The 13,773-nt window shown below is 28.8% G+C and overlaps 1 protein-coding gene across 1 annotated transcript; it reads left to right on the forward strand.

Annotated features, from left to right (window-relative positions):
• Window positions 1-985: 985 nt before the first annotated feature.
• Window positions 986-10,843, forward strand: LOC129957533 (zinc transporter Slc39a7-like). Its single transcript, XM_056069882.1, has 3 exons — window positions 986-1,951; window positions 5,601-5,809; window positions 9,455-10,843. The coding sequence occupies exons 1-3, from the start codon at window positions 1,159-1,161 to the stop codon at window positions 9,704-9,706; spliced, it is 1,254 nt and encodes a 417-aa protein (XP_055925857.1). The 5' UTR covers window positions 986-1,158; the 3' UTR covers window positions 9,707-10,843.
• Window positions 10,844-13,773: the final 2,930 nt, after the last annotated feature.

The raw sequence follows: 13,773 nt of genomic DNA on the forward strand, positions 1-13,773 counted from the left end.
CTACTCTAAAAACATTGTTTTGGGTTTATAAAACGCATTCATGTCATAAAATATTAAAAAAAAAAAAAAAAAAGATTCTAAATTATTAGTCTGAAAACCCCTTTGCTGAAAAAATCCATGGACGTCTTTCTTGTCGTTATCTTATTTGGCATAATTAGATTGGTCGTCGCATTCTATGTCAGTGCCTAGATATTTCTTCTTTACACACTTTACAAAAAGAATGCCAGTTTGAAAATTTTATTTTTAAAAAATAATTTTGTGCCTTAAAATAAATTAGACAATATTCATTAATTTACTGAAAACTCTATTGCTATTCTTTATTTAAACCCTTCAGAATTATTTATTCATATTCTTGCTATTTCATTACACACAATTATATAAAGGAAAAACGTTGTTATAAATTTGTGTTTAAAATTAATTTTGAGGAATTTATATAAATTAAGAAAAAAATTACACCAAAATAGTTTTGATGTCGATGAAAAGCTTTAAGTGGAGTGAAAATTATTTCCGTATTATGATGTCATTGCAACCTTTTGGGGAAACGACTAGATATTTTTTATTTTTATTAAATAAAAATCTTATTACTTTTTTTCAAAAAAAACCTTTCTTAGCGAATACCTTCCATCAAGAAGTAACCATAGACCGAATGCCATCTAACGTGTTCTGCAAGCCGTTTTTATGATTTGTATATCATATATCACAGATCACCTATGTGTACCACATCATTCAATTTACAAATAGTATAACACCAAGAAATATTATTTCTTTAAAAAAAACAGAAGGTTTTCTTTCCATACTCAAGCAGGATTTTTTATATTTGTAGATCTATGAGGACACCGGAAACGAAATTAGGACATTTTGTGTTAATGGTTATTTACATCACATGATCAAACAATTGACCAATCAAAAACAAGGGTTTCGGGAAAGAAACATACAACATTGATTATGTGCTATGAAAGATGTACCCTGTCTCTAACAGTATACTAGGCCACAACATTGGTTGTCACTGAGATTCATCACTAGTTCACTGAACGCCGCGAATGCTGTGATGCTACTTGGCTATGTCATAAATCACAGCAAAATCCATCGTTTATTTTGAATATTATATCCAAGTCGTTTCCAGTTTCTGTAGTACTTATACCGTATAATTGTAGTAAGATGGATTTCTCGCGGTGTTCTTCATTAAAATTGAAGATGTTCATCATTTTCATATGTTTGTTTTCATACGCTACTGCTCATGGTCATACCCACGACGAAGGTCACTCCCATGGTGAAAATCCATCCTTTAAATACTCAAGGCAAGCAAATGAACCATATGCACCGCATTCCCACAGTGAAACTAAAATTCCTGTCAAGCCGAAAACAAGGGAACCCTTAACCTTATGGGTAGAAGCCATCGGTTCAACGCTTTTAATCAGCGCAGCACCGTTTATAATTTTATTTTTCATTCCTATCGATAATCGAATTGAACATCAACCATTGTTAAAGGTATTGCTTAGTTTTGCATCCGGCGGACTTCTTGGTGATGCTTTCTTGCATTTGATACCTCATGCCTTACTAGCCCATTCTAATACAGTTGATTCTCATGCACATTCCCATTCACATTCACATGGTGGTGAGGAATCTGACGTACATGGACATGATCTCAGTGTAGGACTTGGGGTTTTAGGTGGTATTGTAGTATTTCTTATGGTTGAAAAATTTGTCCGAATTGTCAAAGGTAGCCATGGGCACAGCCATTCACATTCAGAATCTCCTTCGAAAGAAACAGTTAAAAATGAAAAAGATGACATAGCCAGTTCAAAAAAGGACCAAAAATCAAGTGAAAGTGAAGAAGATAAGACTGTTGATGATGTTGTAGAAAAGAAAGCTTGCTGTGATAAAGATTCTTGTGAATGTAAAAATGAAGAAAAAGTATCTGACGATTCCAGTTCTGTTGTAGCGAATAAAGGTAATTTTTTTTAAATATTTAATTGTATTGCCATTTTATGAAAGATGATATTGTAAAACCAATTATTGCAACTAAACTGAATATTTTTGTTTAAAAATCTAATTATTAATCTTACTTATTAATAATTTAATAAATAAATCACTTTTATATCCGAAGAATGAAAAAAAATAAGAAAAAGATGAAGTAATGATTTAATGAGTATTTTTGGTTGTTTGTATTAATTTTCATTATACACTAATACATATATAGTGAAGGTGAAATGGTTTGCATTCATTGTTTTGAAACAATAAAAAAAAAACTTGTACTAATAGTCAATTGATACATATTCAAAATTTACATTTAAATAATACATAAAATTTAAAATTAATGCTTATTTAAAATTTGCCATAAACCCTAGTGCAAGTCAGCATTCATTTGGATGAAATGTTCTATTATTCTTCATAGAAGTTATAATCATTTCATGAATTGACTTCATTTTTAATTATTATAAGAAAAAGCATATGTTTACTTATCATAATTTTTTAAGTACCTTTGCCAGTATGTGAAAAACACATATGACTGTGTATTTTTGCACTAAAGATGTGAAACTTAATTTATTTCCTTACAAGGAATACAGATGCATCATTAAACTAATCTATCTATACCTTAATCACCTGGTTGATCATTTTACTCCCATTCCCTTTCAATCTCTCTCTTTTTACGATGGAAAAATTGATTGATGTGGGAAATTAAAAATAAAATCTCTATATGGGTCACATGGCTATGTATGAATTGCATGCCATTTACAAACTTTAGTAGTATTCATAGGCCTTTCTTAACCCTTTCTAGGGCCATGGGAAGTATGCTTCCCACCAAATTTTTCAATCTTTGTATGAAATTATGTAGGTTGGCATAAGTTCTGACAATTTTTTTTAGAAAGACAGTGACTTGGATGCTTCAGTTCTTTATCTTACACATAATGATGTGTCTTGATTTGTTACTTAAGTATTAATTAACCAAATTAATTAATGAATCAAATTAAATTTATCTAATAAGCTAAATGAATCCTTTTTCTTATTCTAATTTCAAGCCTAAAAATATTTTAACATAATATGACTAGAAAAAAATGGCCCTTTAAAGGGTAAAACTATAATGTTAATCGCTTCTACTGATGAAAAATCCAATTATGAAATAACCAATCAGCATGCATTCTGTTGCAGTTTTTTTTTTTTTTTTCCAAGGGAGAGGGGTAATTAATTGCTGGCATGCCATCACAGGACCATATATAGTTCTATGAAGACCATTTGCAATGCAAATTTTGGAAATCCCTACCTTTTGTCTTTCAAAATCAGATATTAACCTTATTGATAATAATTTAATCTGCTTGGAAAAGTAAAATGACAAAATAGTTATAATCAATTCTAAATTGCATTCAAGATTTCAGTATAATACCATGTATAGGAAGATTTTAAATAAAATAATAAATTTATTCTATATACTTCAATGTAAAATTTCCCAAGACTATTGATGTACAAAATAGTTTATGAACTGAAAAAAAAATGTACTGATCTGTTGATAAATTAAAAAACATAAAAATTTCTAAAATGTTCTGAAATCCAAACAATATTCAAATAGCTTTCAGTGCATGGCCTTTGTAAATCAAGTGAAAGCACAAAAATTAATTTTTGTCTTGAGGCTTTCAAAATTATGGGACTGGCAGTTGTTTATTTCTTAATCAAACTCTAGGTAGTTGCAGGATACAATAAGTTTTTAACCATTAATGCCTTTACTTTTTCTTCATCAAATAGAGAAAGAATACTTGAATTTTTCTTTAGCTTGCAGTCTTAATATAAACAATTTGCATGTAATGTGTGACACAGACCTTTTTCTCTTTATCTCTGTTTATTTACTTTATAGCTCAGTTTGACAACTCGTATTTCTCTTGATTCTCATGATATAGTTGCTAATTATCTATTCTGTGTCATTTTTTCAATCAGGATTATATATTTTTTGCATGAAATTTAGATCAAGCTTATACATTTTTCATTCCCAAAATTTTCTTATGCAGAAAAGTTTACCGCAACCCTAAAACACAGAATATTAACTATAACAATATATTAAAAAGAAGTGATTTTAAAATATTTATACATCAGATTTGATTGAGATGTATTAAATCGAGTTTTTAATGTTACTATTGAAGAAACAATAATGAAGAGTGAAAATTTGTAGTACCGGTTGAGTTCTGTATGATCTTACACTGAGTTTTGATTCACCAGTTTAGAAGCAAAAACAAAATTAAGGTGAATTTTGAGATTAACAGCATTTAGTTCTCACAAAAAAAAAATACTTGTAAGTTCTTGTACAAACATGTAATATGACAATGAATATGCTTGCTTCTAATCTTGCCTTTTTATTAAAAAAAATGCTATGCAATAATGATTTTTAAGAATATTTTTTTTTTTTTTTACTCCAATGAATTTCTTTCTTTTCTTTATACATTTTATATAAGAAGTGTATGTACATGTATCAGATATCAGCATCTAATATTGATTATTTATAATTCATATATAATTAGTTAAAAATGTAGATTTTTTTAATGGATTATTTAAAGAAAATTTGTCTGCTTTGGAAGATTTTTTAATGCACTTATTATCATTGTGAGCTGCAGTATTATAGTTTTGTACCCTTATTTTTCTTATTGTTCCCATAGACTTCTCATAATATACTCTGAACATATGTATTTAAAAATAGCATTTATTTTTGCCATAATTGATATAATCATTAATGCCAATTTAATATTGAAAGTGATACATTGGATTGAATTAAATTCATTTATAAACTAGTAACTTGATAACTTAATTACTGAAAAAAAAATGATTTAGCACTTTAGTCCTCTGAGTGTCTAAATGAGTGTACTTAATATTCAGTTTCTAAGCAGCTGAATCATATTTCATTCATTTTCTTTGAATATTATAGAAAAAAAGATTTTTAAAATTGGTAACAATCCTGGTAATAATGTATTAATTTTATTCAATTGGCTGACATTAGTTATTAAAGAATCTATTAGCATGAGATCATAAGCTTTTTTGCATTTCTTTCTCTTTCCGTATGTGTGTGTGTTTGTTAATTACTGGCATATAGTTTATACACAAGTATTGAATCAGTTATGCATTAGATAATGTAATTTGTTCTATTTATTTCTCAAAATTGGTAGTTATTAAATATAAATAGTTGGCGACTGAATTAATGTCTAGAAGCTAATGTAGAGAAAATTAAAAACTTTTTCTGAACTGAATTGAAATAAAATCCCTAAAGGAAGGAAAAAATATCAACATCTTGTTCAGGAATATTTTGCTAGTAGATTGATTGCATAGCTTTCTCCATTAATTCAGTTTGAAAATACTGTTTTAGTATATTGCTGAAAATTAATATTAATTAATTTTGCTTTTGAATTAAAAATATCTATTATTATTAAAAGACCATTAGTACCAATAATGATTTCTCAAAACAAATTTATTTCAATTTCAAAAATCAAAATTAAATATTTTGAACAACTTTATCCCAGTTTTAATTTCATACTTCTTTAAATTATCAAATGATACTTCACATTTAATTATTTCTTTATTTTCTATACTACAAATAAATGCATGATTATTTTATGTATTTTTAGATTCCGAAGAAGATATCATGGTCGCTGGTTATTTAAATTTAGTTGCTGATTTCATGCATAATTTTACTGATGGATTGGCTGTTGGTGCATCTTATATAGCTGGATCGGGCATAGGCTTAGTGACAACTATGACTATCTTGCTCCATGAAGTTCCTCATGAAATAGGAGATTTTGCCATTCTTATCCGGTCTGGATGTGGAAAGCGGAAGGTATAAATATTTTATTCCTCCTAAGGCTATTGTTCTGTTCTAAAGCAGAATTCAAAATTTTAATTAAATGATCGCTTTAAATCTGAAAAATTTTGCAAAATTCTTACTTTATTCTCCCTCATTCAAAAACAATTAAAAGAAGGGAATGATACCCTTAAATCTTAGACAGCATTTTGTTTTCTAGAAGAAATATAGTGGCAGGGTTAATTGCATTTGATTAATTGATTTGGTTATTGTTTTAAAAAAAAGAAAACTTTGATCAAATCTTTTAAATGAAAAAATTAAATGAATTACTTTATTTTTATAATACATCTTTTTGTGGTCTTCCATTTCCAACCTTCTTTTTAAAAAAATTAAAAAGCTTCATTGTTGAACAGTTAATTAACTGTCAGAGAATTTTGTGTAAACATGCATATTTGGAACACTAGATGTAATGCAATGTGTATAGTTGAGTCCATACGGCATGTTTATAGAAACAGCATGTTCGTATTATATATATATTCTTAGTATTATTTATAAATTACTATACAGTCAAAAAATTAAGGGTAAATTTATTGTTTACTGTTGATATTTATGAAATCTTTGCAATAGTAACAATGTGCAATAATACTTCTTTTTATTTTCTACAAAATTAATTATTTAAATTTTGAAAATATCTTCTCTTATTTTACTTTTTAAATAAAGTCATACAGCATATAATGACCCAGCTTAATCCTAAATGTCTCTTTCTTTGCCTCTCAAGTGCATTTTATTTTAACTCAAACCCCTCTAGAAAACTTCCATACTCAAAGCTATTATTTACTGTTGACACCACTTCTTCCTAAAAAAAAATGTTAGTCTATATCCACCCTTGCCTTCATTAATATTATTTTGACCAGTTTGTTTTATAAATAACTATATTTGGTGACTAATAAGTTTGCTATGATTATTGGTTATGAAAAACCTAATTAAATTTTAAATTGGGTTCATACATAATAGTTCTTCTAACAAAATATTTTAATTTCCACATTTTGATAGACATTTATATTGTGCCATTTTAGAATCCTTATACTTTTCTGTTCATTATTCTATTGTCTTATCATTAACTTAATTGTGTTTCTTGATTCTCGGTTATCTTTTTGAATTTTAAATGGAAAGTTATTGGCCCTCAGTTATTATAATAACTTGCTTTTCTGTATAGAAATATACTTGTAAAAATTTTAAGGATAGTAACTTCAACATTTAAGTTTTTATGGTATTACTGAATAGATTTCCTGATTTTTGTAATATCTTATCGATCCTATAAAAAAATATGTATAACAACAAAAAAGCAAACCGCAAAAAAAAAAAAAAAAAAAAAGATTATTGTTTATTTTTGAAGATTAACAGCAATTCTTATGTACTCAGTTTTCAAAAGATAAAATTATTCTTCATATTTTACTTATGGTAGAAAACTCAGAATAAGATACATATAGCAACAATAAAAATAATTACAATATTATTATAAAAATAAAATATTATTATAAAATATTTTTAAAATTTATTAAAATTGGGGGGGGGAATGTTTGGCAGTTAAATTTTTTATTTAAGTTATTATTTTTTGACTTCAAGATGATATAAAAATCATTTTAGGACTATCTTTATCAAAATTTATTCTGAAGACAGAGCAAAATTTTGCTTAATTTTTAATTTATATTTCTAATAAAATTTTCAATGGAAAAATCATTCCATAGAAGATATGTCCTGTCATTCCATTGCTAAAGTCTTCTTGTACCTAATTTAATAATTCCTGGTTCAATGCTGTGCCCTTAGAATTGGACAAACTCGCACATTAATATCAAGATTTCATATTTTTAGAACAAAGCTTTATTCATTAAATATCTAAATTTTTTTCAAGTTATTATAAAAGAAAAAACCATTCTTATGTTTCCTTTCATTCATATGTCCCAGAAAAGAATATAAAATAAATTTGCAATGTTCTTTGTTTCATTGAGAAAGGCATTATTGACTTACAGCGTATAATTTGATACATTATATTTCTTTGTTGACATGTAATCAATTTGTATAGTCAGGCATGTTTTTTTTTGTATCTTAAATTAGTTAAAAGAATTTTTTAATAATTCATAGTAATTTATATTTTAATCTTTTTTTGTGCATCTAATGGCAGAACTGCGCCAAGAGGGATTGTTGTTAACTTTTAATATTCTAGAATTGTAGTTTGTTAGTTATATTGTATAAAATAAAATTTTTAAAAATGTTTTTCTTTTTAAAGTTTTTTGGGGTAGAAAAAAAGTTCATGACTTGTTTCATTGAAAAAAAAAAAAAAAAAGCTGCTATTTCTTCAAAAATGCAAAAAAAAAAAAAAAAAATTGTAAAAAAAAAAACTAAACAATAATTAGGCATAATTAAGTAATTAAAAAACAATTACTATTTATGAATTTCAGATTCATTCTTAGGTATTGTACCTGAATGTGTTTTAGTTCTACAAATGAATCAACTCCATTCTGTTGGGCAGTAGACTGCTTAGAATACAGTAACTGATTTTAGAAAGAATTCCCTCGCCCCTCTCCCCATAATGTTTTGTAGAAACAACAATATGTCAGAACTTTTTGGAATTAATTACAAAATTATCACTTTAATGAGCTCTAAAAAGACTTAAATTTAAAGCAACTTTAATATGAACTATAAAAATATTAACAACATCTATATTTAAATAATCGATGAAACTTTACTATAAATTTTAAAGAATAAAAGAAAGAAAGCTCTGTCAGAAATTTGATCTTAATATGTATTTCTGCCGAGTCGCGTAATGTTATAAACTAGGGTATAAAACAATGCAAATTAACATACCCCATATAGCCATGTACTTATGAGCACACTGCTGCAAGTGTTATTAAAAATATAACATTTTCGATGATTTTGGGTTTGTTATATATTTTATATCGTTTAATTCAGATTGGATTAAGAATTAATTTTTAAAAAATACCAGCATGGTTTTTTTTTTTTTTTTTAATGAAACAACTATAGGCAGATATTATAGTTAAGGATATTTTTAAATCAACTTGTAAGTTCTGAAAGAATTTATATAGGAATGTACTCTTGTAACTGTAACTTTTAGTGATAGATATATACTTTCAATTAGAAAAGTGGTATACATGATATTAGGAAATTATATATATATATTTTTTGTTTTGTTTTTGTTTGAGCCAATTGAATGTACTACAAAAAAGCAAATAAAAAATTATGACATTAAATTTCTATACAACTCTGCTGTTACTGTTAATCAGTTTAGTAAAATGTTCTTGGCACTCATATTTGAAACAAAGAGAGGGGAGGGCACATTTGTATGACTAAACTGGATTGAGTTATGAACCTAAATATTGGGAATGGAGGTTAGTCCTTATTTCCCTGGTGTGTTAAATAGGAGTCTGAGGTTGAATTACATCCACTTCAATGGCAGGACATATCTTCTATAAGAGGGATTGTACCATGGCCATACTACAGTGCTAATAAGATATGAGCATCTTATTGTTGTTGTAATATTTATCATTCATTTGTCTCCGAATGCTTTGGCAGAGCAGGAACAACTTCTTTGTAGTTTTCTTATTTATCTTCTAGTATACAAAATAAGTAACATATATATGACTGACAATATTATTTTTCCAGGCTATTTTACTTCAGTTGGTTACTGCCATTGGTGCCATTACTGGAACAGCTTGTAGTTTATTCGCAGAAGGAATGGATGACAGAGTTACTAATTTAATTCTTCCTTTTACTGCTGGTGGATTTATTTACATTGCAACTGTGTCTGTTATTCCAGATTTATTAGAAGATACAAAATTTTGGCAGTCGGTTAAGGAAGTTGTAGCACTATTAATTGGAGTGTTTATGATGGTGCTTATAGCACAATATGAATAACTTTTATAAACAATGGCTAAACGGAACAAAGGTTATTCATTTATATATTAAATCTATTTTTGTCTCATGTTCAATCCTTTTACCGTTTTTGTGTATTTATGCTACTAACTTCATATTTATTTAAGTGCTTGTTTATTTATGTTTGGAAATGGATAATTAATATGTTTCGTCTTTTCTTTTCTGTAATGGAAATAAACTACATTTCATGGTTTTTGTAAATAGTGAATTTTAAAAGGTGAAAAAAAAATGTTAAATCTTCGCGAAGTATTATAATGAATGACACAGACTATATATATATATATATATTGAGCAAATAAAGATTTCTACACAATATTTTAAAGCAGAATTGTTTGTATGCATGTAAAATGATTTGATCTTTAAAAAATACTTCCAGATTTGTTTTGTAAAATCAGGGCTTTTAATACTATAGGCTGTGACTCAAATAGGGTAGCCTAAATTTTGATAGAACATATATTACTCCAACATTAAAATAAGAAAAAAAAATCAATTTTTTTAAAAAATTGCTTAAAATGTTAAATAAATTAAATACCAAACATGCATTAATTTTTAAATATTTTTTTATCTGTATCTATCTTGTTATTTATCCTTTTTGTTCATTTGGCTCTAAAACTCTAGATTAAATTGGATCCCCCCCCCCCGTCCTTTAGAAAGGTTTCAAGGCTCAGCTTGGCAAATACTTTGATACATAAAGAATTAATCAAACAATTTTGATAAATGAAGAATTAAAGTACTTATAAATTAAGTTAAACATTCCATATTTTTTGTAGATTTTGAATTTTATAATTTTTAGATTCAAATAAAATTTGGTCTCTTATGTGTGTTCGAAAAATTTAGGTACTTTTGTTTTGTTTTCCAAAGCATTATTGTGCATATATTTTAAAAACATGTAGTAAAAACAAATATAATTTTCTCTTTGGCTTTTGTTTTAGATTAAATGGAGATGCCGTGTATTGTCTTAAACACATTAACATTTCAACTTATGCAATTATGTTTATATTTCAATTAAAACAATTATTGCAAGTGATAAATTTATGTATCAAAAAATTATATCAAATTCTTTAATCTTTTGAAAGAACTTTAATTTTGTTTGTTTGTTTATTATATGTATACAACTATTGCTTTTAAATATTTGTTAATGCAGTATTTCATTTTTTTCTTTTTTTTTTACTCTCAATAAAAGAAACTAAAAATAAAATCTTGTCAAGTGCTTTTTCTTATATTAGTATTACCTGATACATCTAGCATTGCATTGCATATTAGTACTATCTGATATATCTAGCATTGCACCTGGGCCGCAATGTCCTGGTGGTAAAGTCTCGACTTCGGAAACCGGTGAAGATTTTAGGTTCGTGGCCCGATTCCAGCAAAAAACCGTCGTGTAAGCGGGTCTAGTGCACGTTAAATCCGTCCGGGTCAAACGTCCTCCCGCTGGTGTGGTGTGGTGTGGAGAGGGGGTGACAGCTCAGGTGTCGTCCTCGTCATCTGACCGTGGTTCAAAATTACTAGGTCCATTCCAAAATAGTCCTAGTGTAGCTTTAAAATGGGACGTTAATGTAACTAAACTAAACGAAACTAGCATTGCACCCCATATTAGAAGTACCTGATATATGCTAACTGATTTTTTAAAATATTTTTTTCTAATAAATTAATTATTAATTACCACTAAATGTTATTAATATTTTCCATATACTTCAGAATTTGAAATATTACTGTAGACAGTTTTTTAAACAATGTGATTGATAATTTTTGAATAAATTTGATGAGGCCTTAAAACAATATAATTTAATTCCTTGTGGTGACAAGAAATTCACAGGTGTTCTGCCAAAGCAGTCCACTGAAACTAGTAGTGAGGCCACACAAGAGAATCCGATACCTTATAAAAATAAAAAATAAAAATATCTTCTAAATAAATTTTCGATCTAAGACCGTGACTACGTTCCAGAATACAATCTCAGTCGATGGTTTTCTAACAACATTTTTACTTCTGTAAGAATTGCCTGCTGACGTGTGTAGCACATCGTTGGTTATTCTGTGACAAAAATATCTCGACCTGCTTGGCACGTCTTTCTACCACAAGTGGTTAATATTATAGAACAGAATTACAAAGACATTTTTATTTTCTCGTATCCGAGGAACAGAAAAACACACACTCAAAGTATGGTAATAATTGAAATATTTAAACTCGACATTTTGACAAATTTCCACATTTCAGGACTCCGTGAGACTGAAAAACGCATTTTTAGAATTCTGTCTGTCACTGAGAACCGATCATTCGAAAACACTTTTAGTTTGAAAGTGTGTGATTTATGTATATCTTCTTTAAATCTAATGTATATATGTAATGATATTTTAAACTCTTAATTTAATCCAAATTAATTTTCAAGATTTTATCTTAATTTAGCCCATTGTAACTTCATTCTAAAATATTCTCTTATTTCGTGATCGAATTCCACTTTCGGTTTAATTCATTCCTCTGTAAAGTTAATGCGCCATCAGTACTGCGTATCAAGAGAAAGTGATATCTTCGGTTGCCCTTGAAAAGGTGTCAAAGGTCACCACGTGTATTGAATTGATGCCTGGCCAGAAATCCTATGTTATATAAGACTAGTGATCATTTGTTCATCCCTTTTTGCCTTCTGCTTTTGTGTCGCTGCGCCGCCTTGTAAATAATTGTGCTTTACTAGAGAGAATAAAAGAGAATAAAACGAAATTAAAAATATAAACGTCTCTTCTATGTCTTCAACCTGCAATCTGCTTCAACCAAAAATATGTTACATATTATTTAGTCGACAGGATTCGAAAATATATATATATATATTTAATTAACTCAACATGAGCTCTGTAAGATTGCTGAAATCAGCGAGGTCCCACGTTCCGAGTGAAGAGATAAAAATCCTTAATGCATTAAACATTCTTTTAAAGATGCCTGTATTTCGCTTTTTTTAACTCGACACGTGTCAAAAGAAATCCCTATCAAAATTTCATTATAAAAATCACTGAGGGAAAGATAATTTTGGTCTCTATTTCGCTGTTTTTGCTTTTGTATAGCGATTTGAATGGGCTTCAGTTTCATCATCGCTTCTTGTGCATAATATGCCTTCCGGATAGAATAAATAGAGTTTAAAAATTCAAAAATGTCTTCTACATGGCCACGCTACTGCTTAAAAATTTATATAAATGAAATGATATTTTAAACTCTTAATTTAAACCAAATTAATTGTCAAAGCTTAATTTAGCCCATAGTAATTTCATTCTCTTATTCCTGATCCAGTTCCACTTTCTGTTTAATTAATTCAACTGAAGCTGTATAATAATGATGCGCCATCAGTTCCACGTGGCGATGAAAGTGATCCCTCGGTTGCCCTTGTCGAAGGTCAACATTAGTATTCAATTGACACGTGGCCGGAAATCCCATGTTATATAAGACTAGTGATCATTTGTTTCGTCCCTTTCTTGCTTTTGCTGCGCGCTGTTATGGACGTATTCTGTCCGCGCCTGCTTGTAAATAAATTGCTTTCCCGGGATGGATTAAAACGAATTTAAAAATGTAAAATGTCTTTTCAATGTCTTCAAACCTGCCTTCTGCTTTTAAGAATTAAATGCTTATATATATATATATATATATATATATGTAGTGTACGGAGCGTCCCCCTAGCGGCGTTAGTGGTACGGAGCGTCCTCCTAGCGGCGTTCGCGGTACGGAGTGTCATCCTAACGGCGCTCGCGTCGTCTCTCAACAGCCAATAAGAAGCTATCTGATTCCCGCTCTAAGAACTCTGTTCGGTACTGTACTGGCGTCCCTCGATGTAAAGCGGCCCAGCCGTTCGTCCAGTTCATTAAATTTGTTTGTGTTAAATTAATGTGTGATTCTCTTAATATGAGCCGTCTCTACGCATTAATCTCAACCGGGCTTTCCCCTAGGGCCCGTGAGAGATATTTAATTTGATATATAATCCGATTAGTAGAGGCCTGTTTTTCGAGCCAGAGTTAACATACCTCTACATGTGGGGGCTCGGTCCGGAGTGCAATGACCTCGGAAATAGAAA

The sequence above is a fragment of the Argiope bruennichi genome, chromosome 11 (assembly GCF_947563725.1).
Source record: "Argiope bruennichi chromosome 11, qqArgBrue1.1, whole genome shotgun sequence".
In the NCBI taxonomy this organism is placed as follows: Eukaryota; Metazoa; Arthropoda; class Arachnida; order Araneae; family Araneidae; genus Argiope; species Argiope bruennichi.

Coding starts and splice junctions, on each gene's coding strand:
- LOC129957533 (XM_056069882.1), top strand. CDS start 1,159: ATGGATTTCTCGCGGTGTTCTTCATTAAAATTGAAGATGTTCATCATT. Junction 1,952..5,600: donor TTCTGTTGTAGCGAATAAAG/GTAATTTTTTTT, acceptor ATGTATTTTTAG/ATTCCGAAGAAGATATCATG. Junction 5,810..9,454: donor CTGGATGTGGAAAGCGGAAG/GTATAAATATTT, acceptor TTATTTTTCCAG/GCTATTTTACTTCAGTTGGT.